This window comes from Halichoerus grypus, chromosome 7 (genome assembly GCF_964656455.1).
Source record: "Halichoerus grypus chromosome 7, mHalGry1.hap1.1, whole genome shotgun sequence".
Lineage (NCBI taxonomy): Eukaryota > Metazoa > Chordata > Mammalia > Carnivora > Phocidae > Halichoerus > Halichoerus grypus.
In genome coordinates this window covers 2,068,357-2,091,006 of record NC_135718.1, presented here as the reverse complement: position 1 = coordinate 2,091,006, position 22,650 = coordinate 2,068,357, and the positions used below count along the sequence as shown (strand labels likewise).

Below are 22,650 nucleotides of genomic sequence, written 5' to 3'. Positions count from 1 at the left end.
GTGTTAGGGCGGCTACGGAGAGACATTGGGGGCAACCTCAACTCAGCCCGCACAAATAGGCTCCTGTCCACCTGGTAGGGACCACAGTGGACACCCCGTCTCAGCTCGCTAGGGAAGGCACAGTATGGTTTAGAATTGGTGTGTTGAGGGTTTTTGGAGTTCTAGATGTATAACACAATCATTCTTTAAAAATTAATAATATATGGTTGGCTCCAGAGGAATTTTCAGTCTGTGTGTGAGGCAAGAGAGCCGTCTCTGCAATGACTGTGATTTAGGACGACAGAACAGTCCCGTCACATCACCTGAGATCCACGCTGACAGGTGCTGTTCAAGTTCAGAGAATGGCGGCCGTGGTGGACAGAGGCACAGCCAGGCGTGGGACCCGGGCCGGGGGTCAGAGCAGAAGGGGAGGATGGAACGGGGTCCGCGTGGAACGGGGTCCTTCACTGCCTGCAGGGGGCACAGCCTTGTCCGCGAGACCCAGCTGTTCCCAGAGGACTCTCGAGAACTGCAGTTAGGATGGACCATAAGAATCGCTTCTGATGAAAGCCTGACCTCGTGGGCCTGGGCCTCCCATGTCCCCAAGATCACATCTTGGTTGGGAAGCTCACTCCACGGGACAGGGATGGAGGCCTCCCCTCTCTTGCTGAGCCAGCAGGAGCCCTTCTCAGCCCCAAGGCCGCCAGTGTTCCCTGCCACGGCCCTTCTACGCCAGTGTGGCTTGCTTCTCCAGAGCCGGCGGGAGAAACTGCGTGTAAGACTTGTAACGTCCTGTAATGTCCTCATGGAGTGACCCACCATCCTATTCACCGGCCTGCCCATTCCCGAGGGAGGGGGTTATTCCAGGGTGTGCCCTGGGGGCGGGGACCTTGGGGCTGCCTTAGGATCCCGCCGCCTCGCCAGGTCCCAGCACTAAGCACGCGGCCACTTGTCTCTTAGTCTAGCCTGTGCTTCTTGGACTCTGGCATTCCCACATGGTTGGCCCCTTGAGCAGTGGGATTCCCCAGCCCATTTCAGACCCTTCCCTGCAGAGCACAGCATCCTCTGCAGCCTGGCTGGGTCCTGTGCCCATTCTGTGTCCTCTGCAGGCCTGGGCTCTGTGAGCCCGCTATCAGCTCCTGTTGCCTGTAATCCCGGACTCGTGTGAGCAGCTGGGCGAGCTGGCCACCGGGAGACGCGGCTCCCCCGGGAGGGCTGGAGCTCTGCCGCCCCGGAGCGCTCCCTGGGGCGCTGTCCTAGGCTGGGCCGTCTGCCTCTCCTCAGCACTCCTGCACAATCTTTATTTTGGCCACCCTGCGGCGTCCCCGCCCCGCCTGGGGCAGCATCGTGGGCACAGACTCGACGGGTCACCGTGGCACCATGACCCTGCCTTCCTCCCCTGCGCGGCCTCCCGTACCTCGCGCCCCTCCGGCGCACGCGCTCCCCTCGCCGTCTCTAAGGCCTGAGTTGCTATCTGTTTCCTGCCGTCTACACAGCGGAGCCCGCGGGGCCGGTGGTTTAAGACACACGCACAGTGAGGGCGCGACAGCAGGCTGCAGCCAGGGCGCCCGTCCCGAACCCCAGCAGATGCTGCCGTAACCCGAAACTGTGGGCCGGCATGGACTTCCGGGCGGGGGACGGAGGGGCACACGGCTGCTGGCTTGGGGGTGTCCCCGTGTGGCACGTCTGGAGGATGACAGGCGGCAGGGGAACCCACACCCTCTCGCGGCCGCGCGAGCCAGACCCTCGTCTTCCAGCGCTTGTCAATGTGCTCTCCGGGAAAATAACCTGGTTTGGAAACGCCAATGAGTCCTGCTGGAACTAGCTGCAAATGGCCCCTCGCCACCGCAGCTCGTGGACGTGGTCATCTCGTGCCTGCACAATCTCGACGGTCTCCTAATTGCTCCATTTCTTGAGCTCTCAGACTGGCCGGCCGTTCACCCAGGGCCCCCGTGGCCTCCCAGCCGCTCTCCCGGCTTCAGTGTGGGGGCTCCCTGGCCGGCTGAGCTCTGAGCTTCCCTGAGCACCCACCCCGGCCGGCAGGGTCTCCGGGGGTGCCCCGTGCTCGGCAGCTGCCTCCTCTACCCGCTGGGCACAGGCGAGGCCGACCCCCCGTCAAAGCCCAGTGAAGGTGACCGCGGTCCTGTGCACAAAGAAGAAAAATCTCCGGATGAGACCGGTTCTGACCTCAGCCCCAGCGGCACCAAAGCCCCTCTGAAAGCTGAGGAAAAGGGTCTTGCGTTGGGTTCTGGCTGGAACCTGAGATGACACGTGGGCTCGGGGAGGTCGTCACGACCAGGGCGCCCCGAAGGAAAGAGGCAGATGCTGCTTTTATCCTCAAAGCCAAAGGCCACTCTGAGCATCTGTCAATCACTGGATCACAGAACAGCCAGGGACCGAAGGGCCAGGGGAAGGGAGGAAGGCTGCCGAGGATGGGTCCTGCCTGCCCCAAGCGCCGGCGGGCCGGACAGCATGTGCTGGGCACACTTGGGGAGCGCCCGGGCAGCCGGTGAGCCAGGCAGGGCTGCAGACGTGACCGAGTCTGTCTGTCGTCGGCACCATCCTTGTTGCCTCTCGCCGGCTCTGTTGGGGTTCCACCCCCAGCGGCTGCCGTCTGGGCTCAGGAACACGGCTGGGTGACCTCGGGGTCTCAGGGGGGCTCATCTCCAGCTCAAACACAAATGCACGTACTTTAGAAGCTAATGTTTTTGCCCAAATTTGACTCTCAGCCACACTGTATTTACTCTTTCCTTGCTCTGTGTGTCAGTGGTGACATGGAATCCGGAGCGTGGGCTGTTCATCATTAGGGCGGCTTTTTCCTCCGGTTTCCATGGCTTCCCTGCCCCGTGGAAGGCAGCGATCTCTCTCAATCACGCTCACGGCTCTGCGACAAGAGCTCCGGCCTCCGGGATGCGGGCCCCACGGCCGTGGCCAGCGCGCTCTTGTCTTCAGGCTGCTCCAGCCCAGGGCCCACAGGACAGCTCCGCGGGCCGTCTCAGCGTAGAGACGCGAGTGAAGCTCTGGAGAACGCTCCCTTCCGTGACACTAAAAACAAGAAAAACTGGCGAGCGAGACCACTCACCGGCATGTGGGGGCAGCCTGTGCTTGGAGCTGCCCGAAGAGGGGGCCGGGCTGGGCATCGGGGACCTGCCGTCGGTCCCTGGCCACTGGCAGGGCCCCACACTTGGCCATCTCCAGCACCCTGGCCTCAGGGACATTAACCAACCTCTGTTGGGGGAAGCAGCAGGCCTCTCTCACCAGGATGGAGGGAGGTGGGGAGCAGGTGCAGGGCTCTGAGGGGCACCGAAGCCACTGGGTACAGGTGGACGTGGTGCTTGGTCAGCCACGCCGGAGACCCAGCGGCCCCTGAAGAAGGTTCAGGAACCTCCCTCCGGCCTGAGCCCACCCACCTCTGCCTCCAGGACCAGTGGCTGGAGACGTGGGCCCCTTGTTTGGGAGTTTGTCCCGCTTTGCCAGCCAGCTTGTCCAGCTCCCCTCCCACACTGGCCTCGACACCGCCCAGGATCCTCAATCCCCAGCTCCGCCAGACCCCGCCTGAGCCCAGACGTCCCCACTCCACCCACAACTCCCCCTCCAGGACTCGCCCCTCTCCACAGCCCAGGCCCCCACAGCCATCGCCCACAAAACCTCATGGCACCAGGTCCTGTGGACGAGTTTCAGTTCTGAAATCTGCATCGCCGTCCTCCGTCCCTGCTCCACGTCCCTGCTCTCCTGCCGGCTCCCGCGGGCTCAGGCTGATAACAAATGCCATGTTCCTTGTAATTAGCACTTATACCATTCCCTTCTTTACCCAATTTCCTGGGAGACATGGATTCTGGAGTTCCTGACGACTGAAGGCAGCTCGGGCAGCTGGAAGGGTGAGGGGTGCTCCTTGCTCATCCTCGATGGTGACGCTCATAGGATTTTACCAACTTCAGCTTCTTTCTTCTATTTTGATAGATACATGGAATTGTATGCTGTCATCCCAACAACATCCTCCGCGGATTTAATTTATGTTTGAGGGTTATTTTCACATTAGGGATAGACAGAATCCCATTCCGGCAATGAGAGTGGGTGGTCCACTGTCCTCCGCAAGGGCATCTCCATGATGAGAACATGATATCATCACTAATAAAATATCATCTGAAAACCCGGATCACCATGGGCCATGGCGGTCCGTTCAGGAAAGAGGAACCACGCCATCGAAGCTGAGACAAAACATAAACCCAAGGAAACGAACAATGCAGTTCAAAAAATAATAAATATTTACAGTTCTCCCTCATCAGGCTGGGTGTGCTGGCAAACACACCCTCGGGAACTCTCAAACGTGGCCACTAGAAGAGTACACCGCATGAAAATGACTTTTCTCAAAGCAATTTGGTAAGAGAGGCCAAATGTTTACAGCCTGTAGGAAACAATCCTACATACACAGAGTTCACGTGTCAACATGATCATCGGGGTGTTATTTAAAATAGCAAATTTGGAGAATACGAGCAATGAATGAAAATGCAGGATTTCTGAACTGACAATGAATTGAATATCATGACCTCATCTAAAATGTTTTCCAAAGGTTGATACTGACACTTTAAAAAAATGCTTAAAAAGAGAAAACAGTATACAAATTTATAAGTCAAGGTTGAGCCTCATAAAATCGACCATGTTAAACAAAATAATTTGGTCGAGCCACGTTCAATTACATTCAATCCTGGTTATACTATAAGACAAAGATATTTATGATTGATATCTTAAAATCTATTTTTAGAAAGACTGGAAAGAAATGTACCTCACTGATGAAAATAATTCTCTCTTAGGATAGGATTTGGGGTGACTTTGTTCATTGAGACTTTTTTTTTTGCAAATTTTCTTTTACAGCGTATATGACTTGCACAGCACAATTGTGTGTTATCCGTGGTACTCCGTGTGCCCTGCGAGATCTGAAGAGTTGCCATAAGAACACGGGGCCGCTCAGCTGCCCGAGGAGCACAGAGTCACCGCGTGGAGCAGACTGCAGGTGCACTGGCCCCGCCTCCAGGGCCATGACGGGCTGCTGGTACGTGAGGACGACTGAGCCGTTCAGGATGTGTCCTGCCCCAAGGTCCAGCTCCAGCTCCAGAGAGGCAAAGCCGTCTGTGTGTCCACGGGAAGGGGGACCTCAGAAGTCAGGGAGCGAGGTGGGCCTTCTAGCTACAGGGAGAAGCCCCCCCCCCCACTGCCCTGTTGGTAGGAAGACAGTTAACACTGTTACTTTCTACCGACAGCCTGGTGATGGACACCTGTCTCAGTGCAGAGACAGACTGGTATGGCCCGGTGGGCATGTGCATGCGGCCCGTGAGCTCCTCTTTCTAACAGACTCGGATCACCTGTATGGAGAGCCACAGGGCCAGCCAGCCTCCCCGAGGCCACCCGCTGCGGGGAAGCTGGCCAAGGGTTCCCTGCAGAGGGACCCCAGAGAGCACAGCAGGTGCAGGGCCTAGAGTCCCCGGAACAAGATCCAGGGCTCTCCAAAGGTCTTCCTTTCCTGGCCCCTGGGAAAGCCATTCCTACTCCTGAGGGACACGAGGCAGGAGGAAGAAGTTCTCAATAAAGTGTTTCTAATACATTTATCTAAATAGGTGGGATCACATGAACAATCTGCTATCCAATTAAACCTGCCCCTTCATAGGCTGAATTTTGTGGGTTTTTTTTTAAGGCTCTATTGTGGTTTGTATAGTAAAACAAAATAAAAATAAAACTTTCCTTGAGCCATGAGACCTACTACAAAACCACAAAGCCAAAGGCCCCTTCCCAATCCGTAATCCCCATGGAGTGCCCCAAACCATGCCCTCCTTAAACTACTGGAAACCTGCAGGAACAGGCTCCATCATTCTGTAAGTACATGACTTTCTGGATGGAAACACCGAACAAATGCAATAAAAAATCTTATTAATCACTCAGTCCATGAAAAAAGTGACCTTTCTGTGCCTCATTTTTAAGCAACTAGAAATGTTATGGGCTTAGCTATCAAATTCTCTTGAGCATGAATAACTTATAAAATCTGCTGGCATATTTTATAAAGTCAAAAAGTCATAAATGGTGGCATTGCTTTATGACATCAGCAGTAAATTCAAATTGATCTTTTCTATTCATCAACTGTATGTGGGCTTCTTCTGAAATTCTCCTAAAATAGGGGTTCAGGCTTTACCCCCAGACTCTTTTTCCCAGGGGAAACTCAGAACTCCAGGGTGGTGCTTTGTATTTCCACATTGTTTTTGCTGATTCTCATCTACATAAGATTCTCACATAGAAACATCTAAGAATCAAAGAGAATCACCCGCCTCAATGAGGCAAGAATGCACTGAAAATCTCATTATTAAAACTGCTCAACGAAGGCCATTGGGATGAATTCAAGAAGCCATACAGACCCGGCTGGCCAGGAGGAAGGTGGGTGTCTCAGGCAGCCTTAGGCTCCCATGGGGGTTAGTTTGATACCGTGCTGGGCCTGGCTGGTTTCCAAAACAGAGAGATGGGCAATGTAGGCATTACAAAGATGAAATGAATGCTTGCTTCTATTTCTCGAAGGCTCCTAATGCCATCATGTCTCCTGCTGGCTGATTCAACTGGAACAGACTGGCCAGGTCGATTCAAACACTCAGAAATACACATATTTTGGCACATGACAAGGGCAGAGAACCACCTGCATGTCCATCAACACCTAACGAGGACCAAGGCAAACCTCAGGAGCAACCAGGCCAGTGGCTCTCCAGGACAGAAGCAGCCTATTTGGGCGATTTTGTGGAGAGAAGACTATGCTTTATCACTTCTCAGGAGTAATGCAACAGACCTGTCCTGCAGCTGCCTGGGGGCAACGTGAGGGTGGAGAGGAAGAGGGGACGGCAGGTGCCACAGCAGATCAGCCCCTGCGTCGCGGGCTCTGTGGGTCCACTCCAGGGTCAGCACCGGCCCGGGGCCATGAAGCGTGTCATCTATGCGCACAGACTGCCCTGTGTGGGTTCCTTCCAGCACCTCTGGCAACACTTGGCATCAGTGTTAATTTAGCCTTCGCACATTGCCTTGCAGTTTCAAGTTCATGAGTCTAGTTTTCCTTCCAGTCCCTCACGGCCGAGGGCTGTATTTCAGTTTTAAGTGGATAACAAGCTGGAGCGATGCAGTCATCAACACTCACGGTGCACAGAAAGAGAGCTCTGCCACAGCTGGACTGCCTCTGTCCTACCATCCCAGCTGCCCTGCACCCCCAGGGCCTCCCGCCAGCCCGACTCTGGGGCTCCCTGCTCCACCCCCTGCTCTGGGGGGAGTGGGGTCTTCGTGACACCTGGCTGCAGCGCCCCTGCACCTGCTGGGAGGGGCCGGCCCAGCCAGAGGCAGCCTGGGGGTGGCTGCTCACTGCAGACGAGATTTGCTCGAGTTCCCAAGGTCACTACCGTGTCCATTATAATCACCAGCGCACAGAGGCTCCCACTACCGCCCCTGCGTTCAGCCTCATTATGTGAAGAAATCCAACTGGGCTATTAGAGCTGGCTCATTTTATACCCAAAAGCCAAAGATGGAAATAGCATGGGAAGGGTATTTGATTCTAAAATGTTTTTCCCCCTAAATTCAAACCAGGGTTCAGAAGTCAACTATAATTAAGACATCCTAATTTCATTAAAACTAGCCCCTTCTTGGTGAAGATGAGCACAGGGGATGCCCCTCTGGGAGGTGTGGACCCCGAAACCTGCCCGGGCTCCAGCAGGAAGCTCATCAATGCAGAGGCTTTCTGCACGCAGTCCCGGTGACCATCCCCTCCTGTCTGTCTCTCGGGGGCCTGCAGGTGCAGGTGGGGGAAGGGGCCGGTGACTCCTCCACACCCCTCAAGACAAGCAGCAGGGGCTCTTTTCATGTTGCTTTGGCCTCAAATGATTTGGCACCCGAATTTTACTCAGCCTGATTCCATGAACTCAGGGAGGAAGGGAAGTGTCCCTCGGGCTGTGGGGGGGCCATTACTCAGTGACTGGCTTTGGGGACAGCTGTCATCTGCATTCGGGTCCTTACCCCTCGCTCCAGCAGCATGTCTCGGAAGTGGGTCACCCGCTCCTCCAGCGGCAGGAGGATCTGGGGCGGCGGCGTCCTGGCACCCTTGTCCTGTCCTTCTGCCTCCTCTGGCCCAGGACTCACATGGCCTTCTGTCCTTTAGGGCACAAGACACAGAGAGTTAAACGTGCCCGTGGAGGCCCACCTGCCACCTCTGAGTGCCTCCAGGTCACACCTGCCGAGGCAAGCGCTCCGAGAACCTGGGAGGCGCCGGTAGCCCCACAAAGGACGCGGTTTTGCTCTTGGATGCAGACTGCTTTGTTGTGTTTGGGGTGCAGCCGGGACTGAAGCCCTGACCCAACGGGCACCAGCCGGGAGCGAAGGTCATGGTGGGTGTGTGTGCAGGCCGAGTGGGGCCGCTGGGAAGGCCCAGAGTCGCTGTCTCACCCCCTAGACCTGGTGTCAGAGGACGTAAAGGGGTGAGCCTTTCCACCGGAGCAAATCATCGGGGCTTACATCCTGTTCTGTTTCTGTTGTTCTGTTTTGTTTCAGCGAGGCCTTCATTTTGGACAAACGCGGGAAGACAATTACCGGGGACTGTGCCATCAGCACTCCGGGTACAGAAACACTGTCCTGGGGTCTAACCCGAAAGGGAGATGTCAGTGACAGCAGCGGGGACCCGGACCCCGCCCCAGGCCATCTGTGCAGGGAAAGGTGCAGAACGGGACCTCTGGACCCTCCCCTCCCCCGGCCCAGGGGTGGCCGCAGCTACGGCCCACACAGCGAGCCGCATCGGGAGCAGACAGGAGCCAGGGCCCAGTGGGGCAGCGGGGGATCCAACGCGCCACCCTCAGCAGGCTGGCGGCTCGGGGGAAGGAAGGAGCTGGCCCTTACTGAGCACCAGCTCAGCATCCTGCCTTTTGTCCTCTGCCGCCCATTCGATAGCTCCCTCTCCGTTTTGCACCTTATCCCAGCAGCACGGGGGGCCCTCCTTCTAAAACATCTCAGTGTTTGCTGCTGGAAGAAGTTCAGCCACCTGCAGACACAGGTACTCACACGACGCCCTCCCCCTCCCTGACCTGGCCCACATGGGAGCAAGCCCATCCAGCCGCCGCTCCAGTCCCCTCGTCACAGGCTGTGCTCAGCCCTGAGGCACAGAGTCCACCTACACTGGCCTGGAGAGCAGCTTGCTGTGACCCCATGGATCCCTCTGTGGGGCCTCCCCCGGCCCAGCCCGGCCCCATACTTCCCCATAGTCGGGTCCCATGGCCAGCGACTCCAGCAACGAGGGGGGGCAAATCTACTGTCCTTAGACCACCAGTTTTAGGGAACCTTCCCTTTCTGAAGGCGCTGTGGTCAAGTTAGGCTGCCAACTCCCCCTGCCAAGCACCGTGACTCGGTGCCCCCTGCACGCCTGCCAGGGGGTATAGAAAGAGCAAAGAACATGCACCTAAAGAGCATGGCATGTCCCCACTTGTTTGCAAAACCAGCCTCACCCTGGGAATTAGTGGGTGAAAGGCGCTCATGCCACACCCACCCGGGCTTCTTGACACAGGTGCAGAACCCTGCCCGCACCCAGGGTGCTCGTGCTCCCGGGGGACGTCTGGTGGCTACTGGCACATGGAGATGCAGAGACCAGAGATGCTGCTAAATGCCACGCAATGTCCGGCACGGACACCCGCACAGGATTATCCGGCAAGTCTGCACAATCCGTGCGTTTGGGGAGCAGGAGGAGGCCCGTTCAAGGTCATGCCATCACTCAACCCAGCTGGTTCCTGCCCCCTGATGCCCACTTTTTCCATCACTCTCCATCCAGGACACCGTGGAAATCCGTCAGTTACCAACTTTAGGATGTGCTGAGAATACGCAGTGTTCTCTAACACTCACCGGGGGTGGAGTATGGATTCATCCAACCTAGTATAAAATGTGCAAAGAAAAAAACAAAAACAAAAACAAAGACGTTTGCCCAGCCCATTAGGGAATCTTATTTATAGACCAACTATTTCAGGAGAACTTACATTCTCTGCTTCTTATGTGATTATGTGGATTTTCAAAAAAAAAAAGAAAATCACCAGTGGATTTGCAATTGTATCCTATTCCAGAGTGTGTAATTAGGATTTCTTTGTAATAAATTTTCATTAGTTAAAAATAGAAGTATGGAAACAAGACCTGTATTGTTGGAACTTGAAACAAGATTAATAGGAACGTTACAAGCTCAGCGATGATCACGTATTATAGCTCATTCAACAGTATTTTGTTCAGAGCTGCTGGATGCCTTCCAGAATGTGAAGCTCTCAGTTCAATTAGAATTAGTCAAAAGTAAATGCAAACTTGCTAAATATATTTTTAACATTCTTATGGCTGAATGAGTTTGGTACCTTTAACAAAAAGCAAATTCTAATACTTTTAATAAAACTAGCTCAAGCCCAAACTACCAAGGATGAGAGGCAGCATCCCCAGGGGCAGAGTCCCTGGTACCCACAAGTCTTGCCAGCTGTGTGGGGTGCCTCTCATCTGGAAGCAGTTCTACCCCATGGCAGATGCCTCGCCAGGTTGGCACCTGCTTGGGGAAATTTTTCGGGTCAAGTGCATAAGTTGAAAGGGGCTTGGTCTTGTCCAGCCTGTCCTCCAGAGCGGGGGTCCCCAAGTCTGGGTCACGGCGCTGGGGTCCCTTCACTCTGGGGGACAGCATGCTTCCTGGCTCCCGTCTCCCATCCTTGGGGAGACATTATGGTGGCCACCGCCTACGTGGGGGAGAAGGGCTGTTCTCCCCCATTCTGCCCCTCGCCTCAGCCCTCTGACCACTGCTGAGCTTGTCCAGCTGAACCGGGAATGGTGCATGAGCAGGTGCACACGTGGACCTGCCCAGGGGTGCGAGGTCAAGCACGGGGTTTTCTGATTCTGCCCATGTGCATAGGGCAGCAGATAATTTGGTAAAATTCACTAGACTCACACTTAGTGCAAACGGATTCTAGACACAGCACAACTGGTTGCTAGTTTCCTTTTTGGATGCCAAACATTTATCTGAGGCCGAGGGAACCCAGGGCACTGGACTCTGCCCTGCCCCCACAGGTCACCTCTCAGAAGCACAGATGCCTCTCCCTACCTCCCGAATCTTCCCGTGGAGAGGAGGGGAGAGAGATGGAGAGATTCAGAACACCGCACCGTTCTCATGGCAGGTGCTTACGAGGGGGCGTTTCTCAGCACTTCTGAGGCCTCCCTCCCCCCTCCCCCCCACTCCTTTCCTATATCCCTCCCTCCTCCCGCCCTCTCCCCTTCCTCTCCTCCAGCCCTCCTCCCATCCCTCTTCCCCTCCTCCTCCTTCTCCCGTCCCTCTCCCCCGCATGCCTCCTCCCTCCCCCCTTCTTCCCTCTCCCCCCCTCCCCAGCACTATCAGGTGAGAGGCTGCACAGAAATAGAAGACATTCTCTATAACCACTGCTCCAATGCAGGGCAGGAGAGGGGAAGAGGTAAGGGCTGACTCAGGCTGTGATGAGTGAGCCCGTCTCCTGTGAAGAGACACTGGGGTCTGAGCGAGCACCTGGTCCCAGAGAAGAAACCACACGTGGCTATGTGGAGCTCAACGTGCTTCTGAGCCCCCTTGGGGACAGCCTGCTGCAAAATCTCGGGCAAATTATGGAAGCTCTCTGGACCTGGTTTTGGTAAAACACGTGGTTTGGATGAGACGATCTTGAAATGCCTCAAGGACCGCCATCCTGGGATGCGAGTGTGATCCTGTTCATTTAGTCCTGTTGAAATATTCAAACATCTTGATTCTGCCATCGACTCATTAGCTCTCCCAACTTTGCAGTTCCTAGAAATCTGATAAGCAGGCCTCCTGCATCTTCATCCGACTTGCTCTTAAATCCTTCAGCAGGAAGAGCCAAAGGCAGTCGCCTCCTGCCAGCCCCCAGCCCCGCCCCACCGGCGACACCGTCCAGCCCTGGTCAGCCTCTTGCAGCACCTGCGTCTGCATGAGCCACGGCCACCCCCCGGGGTCCCCGCCGACGGCCGGCTGCTGAGTGACCCTGGGTTGTTTAGACGCCCTCTCGCTCCCTCCCTGCCCTCAGGTCGGCTTCCCTGGCATTTCTGCTTTACCGCGATTGTCTGCAACCGGTGACCCCTCGGGGCCACACTGCCCGCCGCGAGGGCCGGCTAGCCAGACAGTGTGCTGGCAGGAGTGGCCCGTGGGATGACAAAGACTGTCTGGCCTCTGTCCTTGCTTCCTCTGAGAATTTCCCGAGCGACAGGGGTGTCCTTGTACAGGAGCCTCTTTAGGCTCCTCCTGAGCTCAGGGTGGCCCTTAGTTTCCGGGGAGGGCCTGGCCCACCGGAAAATGACCGCATGGTCAGAGGGCAGGAACCCTCAGGAAGCGGGGGCTGAGCTTGAGTTCGGGATGGCCGGTGATTCAATCCTTCCGGCCTACATACGGACACCAATAAAAACTCCAGACAACTGAGCTAGGGGAGCTCCCTGGGTGGGGGGCTTCTTGGTGCCCCGGGAGGGAGGAGCACCCCAACTCTACAGGGACAGAGGCCTAGGTGCTCTGGACCCTTCCAGAACTCACCCTTCTTGTCTCTTCCATTTGGCTATTTCCAAGTTGTGCCCTTTATGATAAAACCGTAATCTTACGTATAGCGCTCTCCAGAGTTCTGGGAGTCATTCTTGCAAATCCCCAAACCTCAAGGGAGGTTATGAGACCCCCGAGTTTATAGCCAAGTCAGACAAAGGTGGGGATGGGCTGAGGACCCCACTTCCTTCTGGTGTCTGATGTGGGGGCAGTTTTGATCGGACTGGCCACTTCCCCTGCGGGGTCTGCACTAACTCCGGGTGGTTACTGCCAGAGTCGAGCTGTAGGATGCCGGGTGACTGTCAGGGAACTACCCTCAGAGGGCAGGCACTATTGATTTCTTCCAATTCCATCAGCAGGTGTGCCCAACGGCCTGCAGCGTAACGCCCAGCAGCCAGGGCAGGCCGCGTGGCTCCTGAGCCCCCTGGTTCAATCCCAGCAGACATCCCCCCCTCCACCCCTGCAGCTCTCGGCCAGGATCACCAATGAGTGCCTGTCAGAGATGGAGAGGGAGGGTCTGTCCCTGGGCCTGCCCAGCTTGGTGGCTGACCAGCAATCTCTGGCGTCCCTTGGTCTGTGGAGGCATCATCCAGGTCTCTGCCCTCAGCTTCCCACGGTGTCCCCGTGTGTGTTTGTATCAAAATGTCCCCTTCCATAAGGACAGCATCATTGGCTTAGGGCACACCCTAATGACCTCATTCTAACTCATTACATCTGCGACAACCCAATTTCCAAATAAGGCCCCATTCTGAGGTTCCAGGGCTGGGACTCCAGCATCTGAATGGGGTGGAGGAACACAAGCCCATAAGCAGGACATCCTCCCTGGATGAACAAGGTCTTTTCAACACGAAAGTCAATGGGCTGGAAATGAGGAGCCTGAGGTTTCCCTGGGTGTGAAATGTGGGGCCAACATGTCCAGCCCAATCCAGGAAACACTGCACCAACCTCACCCTCCCCGGAGTGACCAACCACCTGGGTCATGGGCTTTTTTCTAGAACATTCACACTGGTTTGTGCAGAGAAGTCTCAACTTCTCCAGGACAGGTCTCTGGTTGCCCGTAGCCCACGCTGGGGTCTCCTGAGAGCCTCTCGGTGCCATCACCACAGAGCAGCATGCCCTGCAGTCTGGGCCACATCCGCGTGCTGGTGGCCCCAAGCTGCGACCTTTCCCCATTCTCTTCTAGCCGCAGCCCTGACAGATCATCCTGGCAGAAGGGCCACATGCTCCCTCAGGTCCTCATTCCACCAACCGGGTCCACCGGCCCCGTATTCATGGCTCCCTCACCTCTGTGCCTTCACCATGATGTTTCCGCTTCACACCTGCTCTTCCTGCTCCTTGTCCACTCATAGCTGGCTTGGCTTCGTCTGGTCACCTGGCCATTACCCCTGCAGGACATGCCCCACCCTGTGCGACTGAGCTGCTTTCTCCTCTGCGCTCAGAGGGTGGGGTTCGCGCAGCAGGAGGGCTGGACACACGATGCTTTTGTCAGAGCCACGTCTGGATCTGCCTCTATGACTGCTGGGCACATTCCTGAAGGCAGCTTCAGGCCTGTTCGTGTGTTCTTCTCCAGCACGAGGCACTGTGCTTGATACTCAAAAGGCAGTGAATACATTGTTGACTTAGATTTTGTGGTTGAGTTTGTTCCTTGTGATTTCCTTGGAGACACATTAAATGTAGTGGAGCTCCGGGTCTCACTTTCTGAAGAGGACAGGCGTCACGGTGTTTAGACATCTTTCTTACAGCCACAGAATGGTGCCCTTCTGAGCTATTCCTCCAGAATTTTTCTGAATGTAATTAACATGTTTTTGTAAGTCTTCTGAAGGCATGGCTGTTCTCGCTGAAGAATTGTCAAAGGAATTTATAAAACAAGGTTGTTTTCGTAAATGTACTGTGGTTTGGTATCCACTGTTCTGTGCCACATAAAATTGCTGAGAGCAACGCTTCAGGACCCAAGCACACGTGGAACCTCTTCATGGCTCATAGTAACTGTCTTCTGGATTTTCATTAACCTCTTTAAGCTCCATAATCCATATCCTCAAAATGGGAAGAAGGAGGAAGAGGAGGAGGGGAGAAGGAGGAGGAGAGGGAGGAAGAAGAGAAGGAAGGAGGCGGAGGAGGAAGAGGTAGAAGAAGGTGGAGGGGGAGGGGGAGGAGGAGAAGAAGGGGAGGGGGAAGTGGAGGGGGAGGGGGAGGAAGGGGGAGATCTACATTGTAGGGATGATGCAGGAGGCAGAGTGTTGGGCATTAATTGTTTGATCTCAACAGACTTGTCTTTGAACTTGGACTTTCACACAAAATGTACTGTGTTTTCAGGAAAATCTCATCATTTCACTGATTTTTTTCATCTGTAAAGTTTAAATTATAATACTTGCCACTTAAGATTTTTTGTAAGAATTAAATGAAGTAATATGAACACCTGATATTTGTTGACATTCTGTGTGTAAAACCCTGTCCTCCTACTTTGCCTCTATCACCTCATTCGATTCTTATCACAGCCCTGTAGGGCAGCCATGGGTATCCTCATTTTACAGATGGGAAAACTGAAACGATGCATGTAAAGTACTTAGCACAATGGCTGGTCTGTAATAGTACTGATGATGATAGTGATGGTGGTAGTGGTGATGGTGATGGTGGTGGTCACATGATAGTGATGATGATGATGATGGTGATGATGATGGTGATGGTGGTGATGATGATGGTGGTAATGATGGTGATAATGGAGGTGATGATGGTGGTCATGTGATGATGACAGTGATGATTCTTCACTTTCACTGTCTCTGGCAGCCTCTGATCATCCACACCAACCCTCCCAACAATGAGATCCAGCCCTTTGTTTGGCTGGGTGATGTCTCACCTTTTATTTGACTTAATGGATGGGGAGAACTTGCTCTTTCTCTTGGCAAAAAAGGCTGGGAATTTATCATCAAAATACTGCCAGCCTATAACTCCAGTGTTAGACACAATAGGAAATTCTACAGGAATCAAAGTCTGTGAATCTCTGCCTTGTGGGGCCTCAGACGTTCTATCATGTGGTTGTAAAAAATGGCCTTCAGATGAGGCGAACTTTGGAAGATCTGTATTCTATAGTTTTTAGCCCTGACACTGCAGGGTGGGAGCTGTCTCTGGATGCTGTCAGAAGACTGGCACATCACTCAGGGTGAGCTCCAGGTCCCTTGGTGGGGCTGGGGTGCAGGGGCCCCGGCTCAGCCAGCACTGCCCTTCTCGTGTGGATGGTCAGGATTCAAAGCCAATGGTGGCATCGAACAGGATGCCTCCCTAGAATGGAATGCAGCCGTGGGCAAGATCCTGGATCCCGGAAGGAGCAAGGAGCCATGGGAGCATGGGATATAGCTGTCCCCTGCCTGCATGCAGAGGCAAGGCTCTAGGATGGACAGGGACACAAGGTCTGCCTGGAGAAGTAAGACTTGGGTGCAGGCTGGGGCCTGAGCTGCCTGGGATCTTGGGTACCCATCCTAGGACCTCACTGCTCCCCCACGGTCTCACTGACTGCTGACCACCTGGCAAACCTTTGCCTACCTACCCTGCCCAGCTCTCCTCACTTATGGAGTTTTGCCCTGACCCCACCTTCTGGTCCTGATGACACCTTCCCAGAAAGGGTCTGGGGATCACCAAAGGCACCCCAGCCTGCTGAGGCCAGGCAGGCCTCTTCATGGTGGTGTGACTGCATTCATCCATCCCTTTCTGTGCACACGGTTGTGGCACGTCACTTATGACCCAGGGCCCATGACCTCCTACCACACCGATGGCCTTGCGGGCAAGGGCCTTTGGAGGGACAGAAGGGTGTTCCAACTGCAGCTTTATTTGTCAGCTCAAGGGCCGCCCCTGTGTCCAAAGGCCATGATTCCTTCCATTCCACCTGCTAAAAGGTGTTTGTTGCTAATGGCAGATGGCCTTCCTCTGGGTGGCACTGAGCTCAGATTCTGAGTCTCCAGACACTGGTCAGTTTTGTTGTCCAAAGGGCAGGTCCTGACCCTGTACCCGCTTTATGACACAGCTCTGTGGGTACCAGGCCATCCTGTCTGGGGGCTTGTCTTGGCTAGATCTGAAAGAGTTCCCAGCAGTGAGGGGTCCTCACGCACCGTGGGGGGCCCTGTGCTGTCTCCTCGTCTGGGAATGCATGTGGTCTCAGAGCCCAGGATGTGTTCTCACACGACGGCAGCACAAGGGACCCAGGCCCGTCCCACGGCACCGGGGTCTCACTGTTCCTCGAGCAGGAGGTGCCTCCTTTTGTTCTCCATGTTGCCCCACACTCAGTGCTGAGCACACGCGGGCTTCAGGAGCCGGCCCAGGGTGCATCTTCGGCTTGGAGGACGTGGGGTGCAGCTCACAGAGGCTGCTGGGTCCCTCGCGTTGCAACAGCAACAACAAAAGGCCCGAGATGGCCCCAGTTTGAGAGGCAGCCCCGGGCCGTGGCTTTGGACAGAGGGGGTGGCTGCGGACGCTGGAGGGGCCCTCCGGGCTCCAACCTCAGAGGAACCGACGTGGCCCGGAGCTTGGAAAGGCGAGATGGCCGGGGCTGGGAACTGAGGGTCCCTTCAGGATAAAACTTGGGAAAAATGCAAAGAGAAACTGGTGTGAGGATATGGGAATTACAGAGACACACCAAGAAAGGGAAGGGAAGGCGCAGGCAAAAGTGAGGGGCACTGCAGACAGGCTCCAAACGCAGGGCACACTCTGGCTTTGAGACAAGGAGAGGGAGTTCCAGAGCCTAGTGACCAGGAACGCCGTCTCGGACCAGCTCATCTAAGCCTGAGCTGCAGGAAAAGGTCATTGTCCAATCCCATACAAATGAGCAGAGAACAGTAATGCAGAGAATAAATGCCCCCACAGGCAAGCAGCAAGACCAAAGGGCAGCCAGGACTCTGACGAAAATACTACCCGGCTACCGGAACATGAGCTAATTTTTCAAAGGACACGGTAGAGGTTATAAAATCACAGCGTGTATCAGGATAGACAATTCAGTGGAAAAAGAGCATGTTGGGCCAAGTACAGATCTGAAAAGACATCTGAATGATGCAAGAAATTAGAAACAAAAGGGGAAAAACTTTAGAAATGAAGAATATACCCGAAGGTACACAAACGTGAATAGAATAAACACCATGGATAATGCCTAAAGGGGAACAGCTAAGAAGGAGAGGAAAAACCAAAAGAAACTGGGAAAGAGACAAAAAGGATGTGGAAGCAAGTGGGGCAGAAAGAAAAAGCCCACGATGTACCTGGAGCGGCCAGTGAGGAGGCTCAAAGCGTGAAAGGGAGCAGATACTACAAAGTAACTCAAGGGAAGTCTCCTCGTAGAAAAAAGATGTTCACCCACATCTTGAAAAGCACGTGTCAGACCCGGGACAGTCTAAGAATCACAACAGAGACACAAACTCTGACTTCTGAAGGACAGGAGCAGTGACTGAAACAGACCGACGCGCATCAACTCTGATTACATCTGGGAACTCACCGTGTGTTCAGCACCTGTGCAGGATGCTGGCAAATCAACACGATCTTGTGAAAATGAGATTTAACAGGAAGGAATCCAGCATCTGTCCTGTGTTTTCCGTCTGAACTACAACTCCAATGAACCAGAAAGTTGATGAGGACGTTGCTTTTTGTAAAGTGCTCAAGCTCACGGGTGCAAATAACATGGTAGGATTGACCTACCCGTATTTACCAATCCCAAAGGGAATGATGGTCCCAGGCCAATCACCTGCTCACATCACAGGAAGACAGATGGCCAGAGCTGTGAGGCCACCTGACGGAAGGAGCTCAGCCTGCTGCGAGGTTCTCTTGCCCAACACTGACCACACCCGGGTGGATGCAGCCCCTCCGCGTGGCTGAGCGCACAGAAGCTAGAGGGCAAGGAGCTCGCGGACGCACTCGGGGGGGCGAGGACACAGACTGGGGGGGGACTTTAGTGAGGGGAAAAATGCTGATTTCTTTCAAAACAGATGAAGAAAAACAGACTGGGCCAGGAGAGGAGGAAAGCGCAGGTTAACAGACTCAGGAACGTGACCAGCAGGGTGTGGGGCACAAACCTGATGCAGATCCGGGTCTGAAAAGTAAAACTGCAAGAGGAAATAAAACAGTGGAGGGAACACAGACAACGTCGGGAGGCGAAGGGGTCACGTCAGGGAATTGCTGTTTGCTGCTTGTTCTCAGGTGGGATTACAATTATCTTTTAAAAATCTTCTATGTTAGTCATGCATCCTGAAATATGGACACACGAAATTTATATGAGATCTGGGGTTTGTTTCAAAACAGTCGGAGCGGGGTGGTGGGACCAAGCACGGGGGGTGCCGGTGGGAGGCAGTGGCTGAGCCGGAAGGTGACCGAGGGGGTGACGCCCTGCTCCATCATCTGTACTGGACTTGGCCACATTAAAAAGCTGAAAATCGGCACGCTGACGGTGACACCGTGAGTGGGGGACGATGGTCATTCTCACAGTACTGGGCCTTCTCCAGTGACTGTGCTGGAGCTGGATGAACGGGGGGCTGCCTGGGCGGTCCCCCACCCCTCACACTCCGACCTCTCGGCTTCGCCAGAAATCACCGCGCCTGGGCCCTCTGAGTTTACCTCCCCTGCGTCTCCCCGCACACAGCCCTCGTCTTCAGCTTCGCCCTGTCCTGGCGCTCGCCCTTCACCGTGGACCAGCGTCTTCAGGACAGCACGCGCTCCGCGTCCCCTCCTCCCCCATCACCATCGCTGCAGCTGCCCCTCCCTGCGTCCTCCAGCGGAGCGCTCCCTGCAGAAGTCAGCATCCGGGGGAGCGGGCTAACCGGTTCATCATCCCAAGTGCATGGCAAAGATGTGCTTTCTCACGGACGGCGAGAAAAACCTGCCTCGACTGTCACACATTTATACTCCAAGGAGTGACAGAAGGAGCCAAAATTCTTGATAACCAGGCTTGTGCAGAGGGAGGCGAGGTCGCCATGGGATGGAGTCCGCGTCTCTCCGCGTCCCCGCAGCAACAGCATCAGAACTCCGGCAAACCGTAACCACGCCGTGGGTAACGGTTAACGTGACCAGATGGGGAGGCTGCAGAAGGAGGGCCACGTTCTGAAAAGAAGGCAGGTGGCGCACGCTGGTGAGTGTCCGTGTGCCGGCCACCACGCGCCGCTCACCTCACTTGCCCTTGGGCACGCCCCCACAAAAATATCTGGCGACTCAGAAAATGAGTTTCCACTTGAAAAGGTGCAGGGATTTCAGAAATCCGAACTGGGATTGCCACCGTTAGCCGGTTCCTGATGATCAGTGGCTCACTCCTGAGGGACAAAGAGCAGCCGAAACACTTCTCAGCCATGACCAGCCAGACGGAGATGGGTCTGGGGCGAGGAAATTCCCTGGCTTCCATTAAAAGGGAGAGTTCTTAAGTCGGAAATTTGAAGAAGAGGTGGAAATTGAAACTGTCCTCTCAAATCAAAGAGCATCGCCAGGGACAGTTCAGTCCTCCGCTCCCTGCAGAGCAGGCGGCCGACAGCCCTCAGCGCAGAGGGCAGCACCCCGCGGCCCCGGGTAGGTCAGGCCCCTGCCTCCTCTTGGCCTGTCCTGGCCTGGGGGCTCGTAGTGGTGGAGGGAGAGAAGGACACGTCTCCTCCAGCCCCCTCTTTGTGGCTTCGTCTTCCACTCCCTGGGGAAGCCTGTCAAAAGCATCTTGTTTAAGGGGCGCCTGGGTGGCTCAGTCGGTGAAGCGTCTGCCTTCTGGTCAGGTCAGGATCCCGGGGTCCTGGGATGGAGCCCCATGTCGGGATCCCTGTTCAGCGGGGAGCCTGCTTCCCCCCACCCCCGTTCTTCTCTCTCCCTGTCTCAAATAAATAAATAAAATATTTTTTAAAAATCCTCTTGTTTAAAACTCAACATACACTTCGCCTCCCTAATGGCCTGATGCCCACGTGGCCCCATAGGAAATCCCCGCACTGCTTTCTCACGAAGGCGACACAGACGGGCCTCAGCTCTGGTGTGGATGGGGCTGTGTGACACCCGATGCCGGGCCCTCCCCTCCAGGGCAGGAACTCAGATCAAACAACACGGAGAGCCCAGGAGTGGCCAGATGCCCACGGAGGGCCCAGAACCAGTTATGGTGCCCGTCCCCGTGCCAAGGGGAGGGGCTGCAGCTCAGTCGTGGTTCATCGTCAGCCCAGGGGCTTCAGCACAGAAACCAGGACTGCACGTGCAGGGCTCAAAGGCTGGGGACAGTGGTGACACCGGGACAATGGACAGGGATGGAGACATTCCTCCCCAGCAAGCTGCCCCTGGGCGCCCCAAGGCAAGGAGAAACTGCGGTCTGTCCAGCCATGCCGCATCGCAGGTCCAAGATGCTGGGACCGTCTGACATGGGGTCAACACTCCCTTCTCCGGGGCTAGAGCCACCAGAGACAGGAAATGACATCCAACCAGCTATGTGTCCCCGGCGCCCCACACGGTGGGTGGCAGTTGATGTTTGCTCAATGTGTGCCCAAAAGAGAGGGTGATCCATGGAGGAGAGCCAGGGATGGGTTATAATCTGGGGCCATGGCCCCCTGTTTGTCCCTCCATCTGCTCTGTCTGTCTTCCCAGGGCCATGGCCTTTCACAGAAGGCCCAAGGCTTCCTCTGCGCGATCATTTGGCGGGAGATGTGGGACTCACACTGTCCCAGGAAGTTTCCATCCCATCAGAGAGACGGGGCCACGGGAAGCTCCCAGAAGTGGATGGCCTGGACCACACTACAGGGCCTGGGCACGCAGTGCACTGTATACAGCAAGTGCTTAGTATTTGATGGATTAGTGGGCCAGAACCTAGCTTATCTTTCCACTTGGGAGTGTGGCCTCCTGGCCTGCCCATGGCTGGGCACCACGTTGGACTTCATCGCAGGAGGCTGGGAAGGCCCCAGGGTCCCCCGCACACACTGCATTTGGGCCGGCTCTTGAGGGTATGAATGGACCCCTTGTGGAAGAAGAGTCTGCGACAGGTTCCTCCCCCACGCGAGGGAAGACAGATCATCACGGACACCACGGCTGGACACCACGGTTTCATCCCAGAGTTCCCGAGCCTGCTGCCAGCATACGTGGTCCCCGGGGACCCCCCGACCCCTGCCAGCCCTCCTGCACCCCTGCTGCATGACAGTAAGTGATGACGCCTGGGTGCCAAGCGCCTTCTAGGAGCAGAGTCCCATGAAGGGAGGGTAGGCTGAGAGGTCCGACAAAGAACCGGCGAGGGAACTTTGGGGGGTGAGGGCTCTGGAACCGACTTGGACTGGCCCCCCGCAGGCCGGATTTCAGATGCATCTCCATGTGAGTGCTGGCCGTGTGGATGCTGCCCAGAGGACTCTGCTTGCCCACCCAAAGGCCAAGGGCAGTGTCCATGGCGTTGGTGGGCTGCCCGGCTTGCTGCACGGGGCTCCTTGCGAATGCTGACATCTGGTCTCCCCTTTCAGAAATACATGCATGTATAAATCTTTTTGAACAGCAAATAAATGGCAGGAATATCTGTGTTTTTGTTAAAAAAGACAAACTGGAATCCCATCACAATTGAGGCTTGCACGCTCAATCCCAAAGGCAGCTGTCACCCGGGAAAGCGGTGTAGGATGTCCTCATGACATGGGCACAGACTCAGTACTGTTTACAAAACCACAGGTTTCTATACAGAACCCACTGATCAACCCAAATCATGAGCTATGTAAAAAGAATAACCTAGAAGGCAAGTGGGTGTTAATGACTTGTTTGCCACGCACGTCCAAGAGACCATGCGCCATCCTATGTTACGAAGGCCCCTGGAGAATGTGAGACTCCCACGCTGATAGCGGAACATTCTATAGGGTCAAATTATCATTCTATAGGGTCAAATTAAAGATATAATTTTATAGCAAGTTTATTTTAAAGTCCACCTATTTTCTAGCATTATTTTCTAGCATTTCAAAGAAGCAATGCTCTTACCTTCTCGACAGCTAATTTTTCTGGGATTCTAGAAACGCTGTGTATAGAAGTGAATGGAGCTCGCTCCCGCTTGTCTCCACAGCGTGTTGCCCTCCCCACTGCCCACACTCACTGACCATCACTTGCCTTTGCGCCTGAGATCAGCAGCTTCCTGGCTGCAGTAAGAGTGTTTCCCT

The 22,650-nt window shown here is 55.1% G+C and overlaps 1 protein-coding gene across 1 annotated transcript in view; it reads right to left on the bottom strand.

Annotated features, from left to right (window-relative positions):
- The window catches only part of TCERG1L (transcription elongation regulator 1 like), a 192,571-nt gene that overhangs the window by 12,476 nt on the left and 157,445 nt on the right, over window positions 1-22,650 (bottom strand). Inside the window, exon 9 of the mRNA XM_036070130.1 lies at window positions 8,008-8,143. Within this exon, the coding sequence (XP_035926023.1) occupies window positions 8,008-8,143 (136 nt within the window). The remainder of the gene's footprint in view (window positions 1-8,007; window positions 8,144-22,650) is intronic.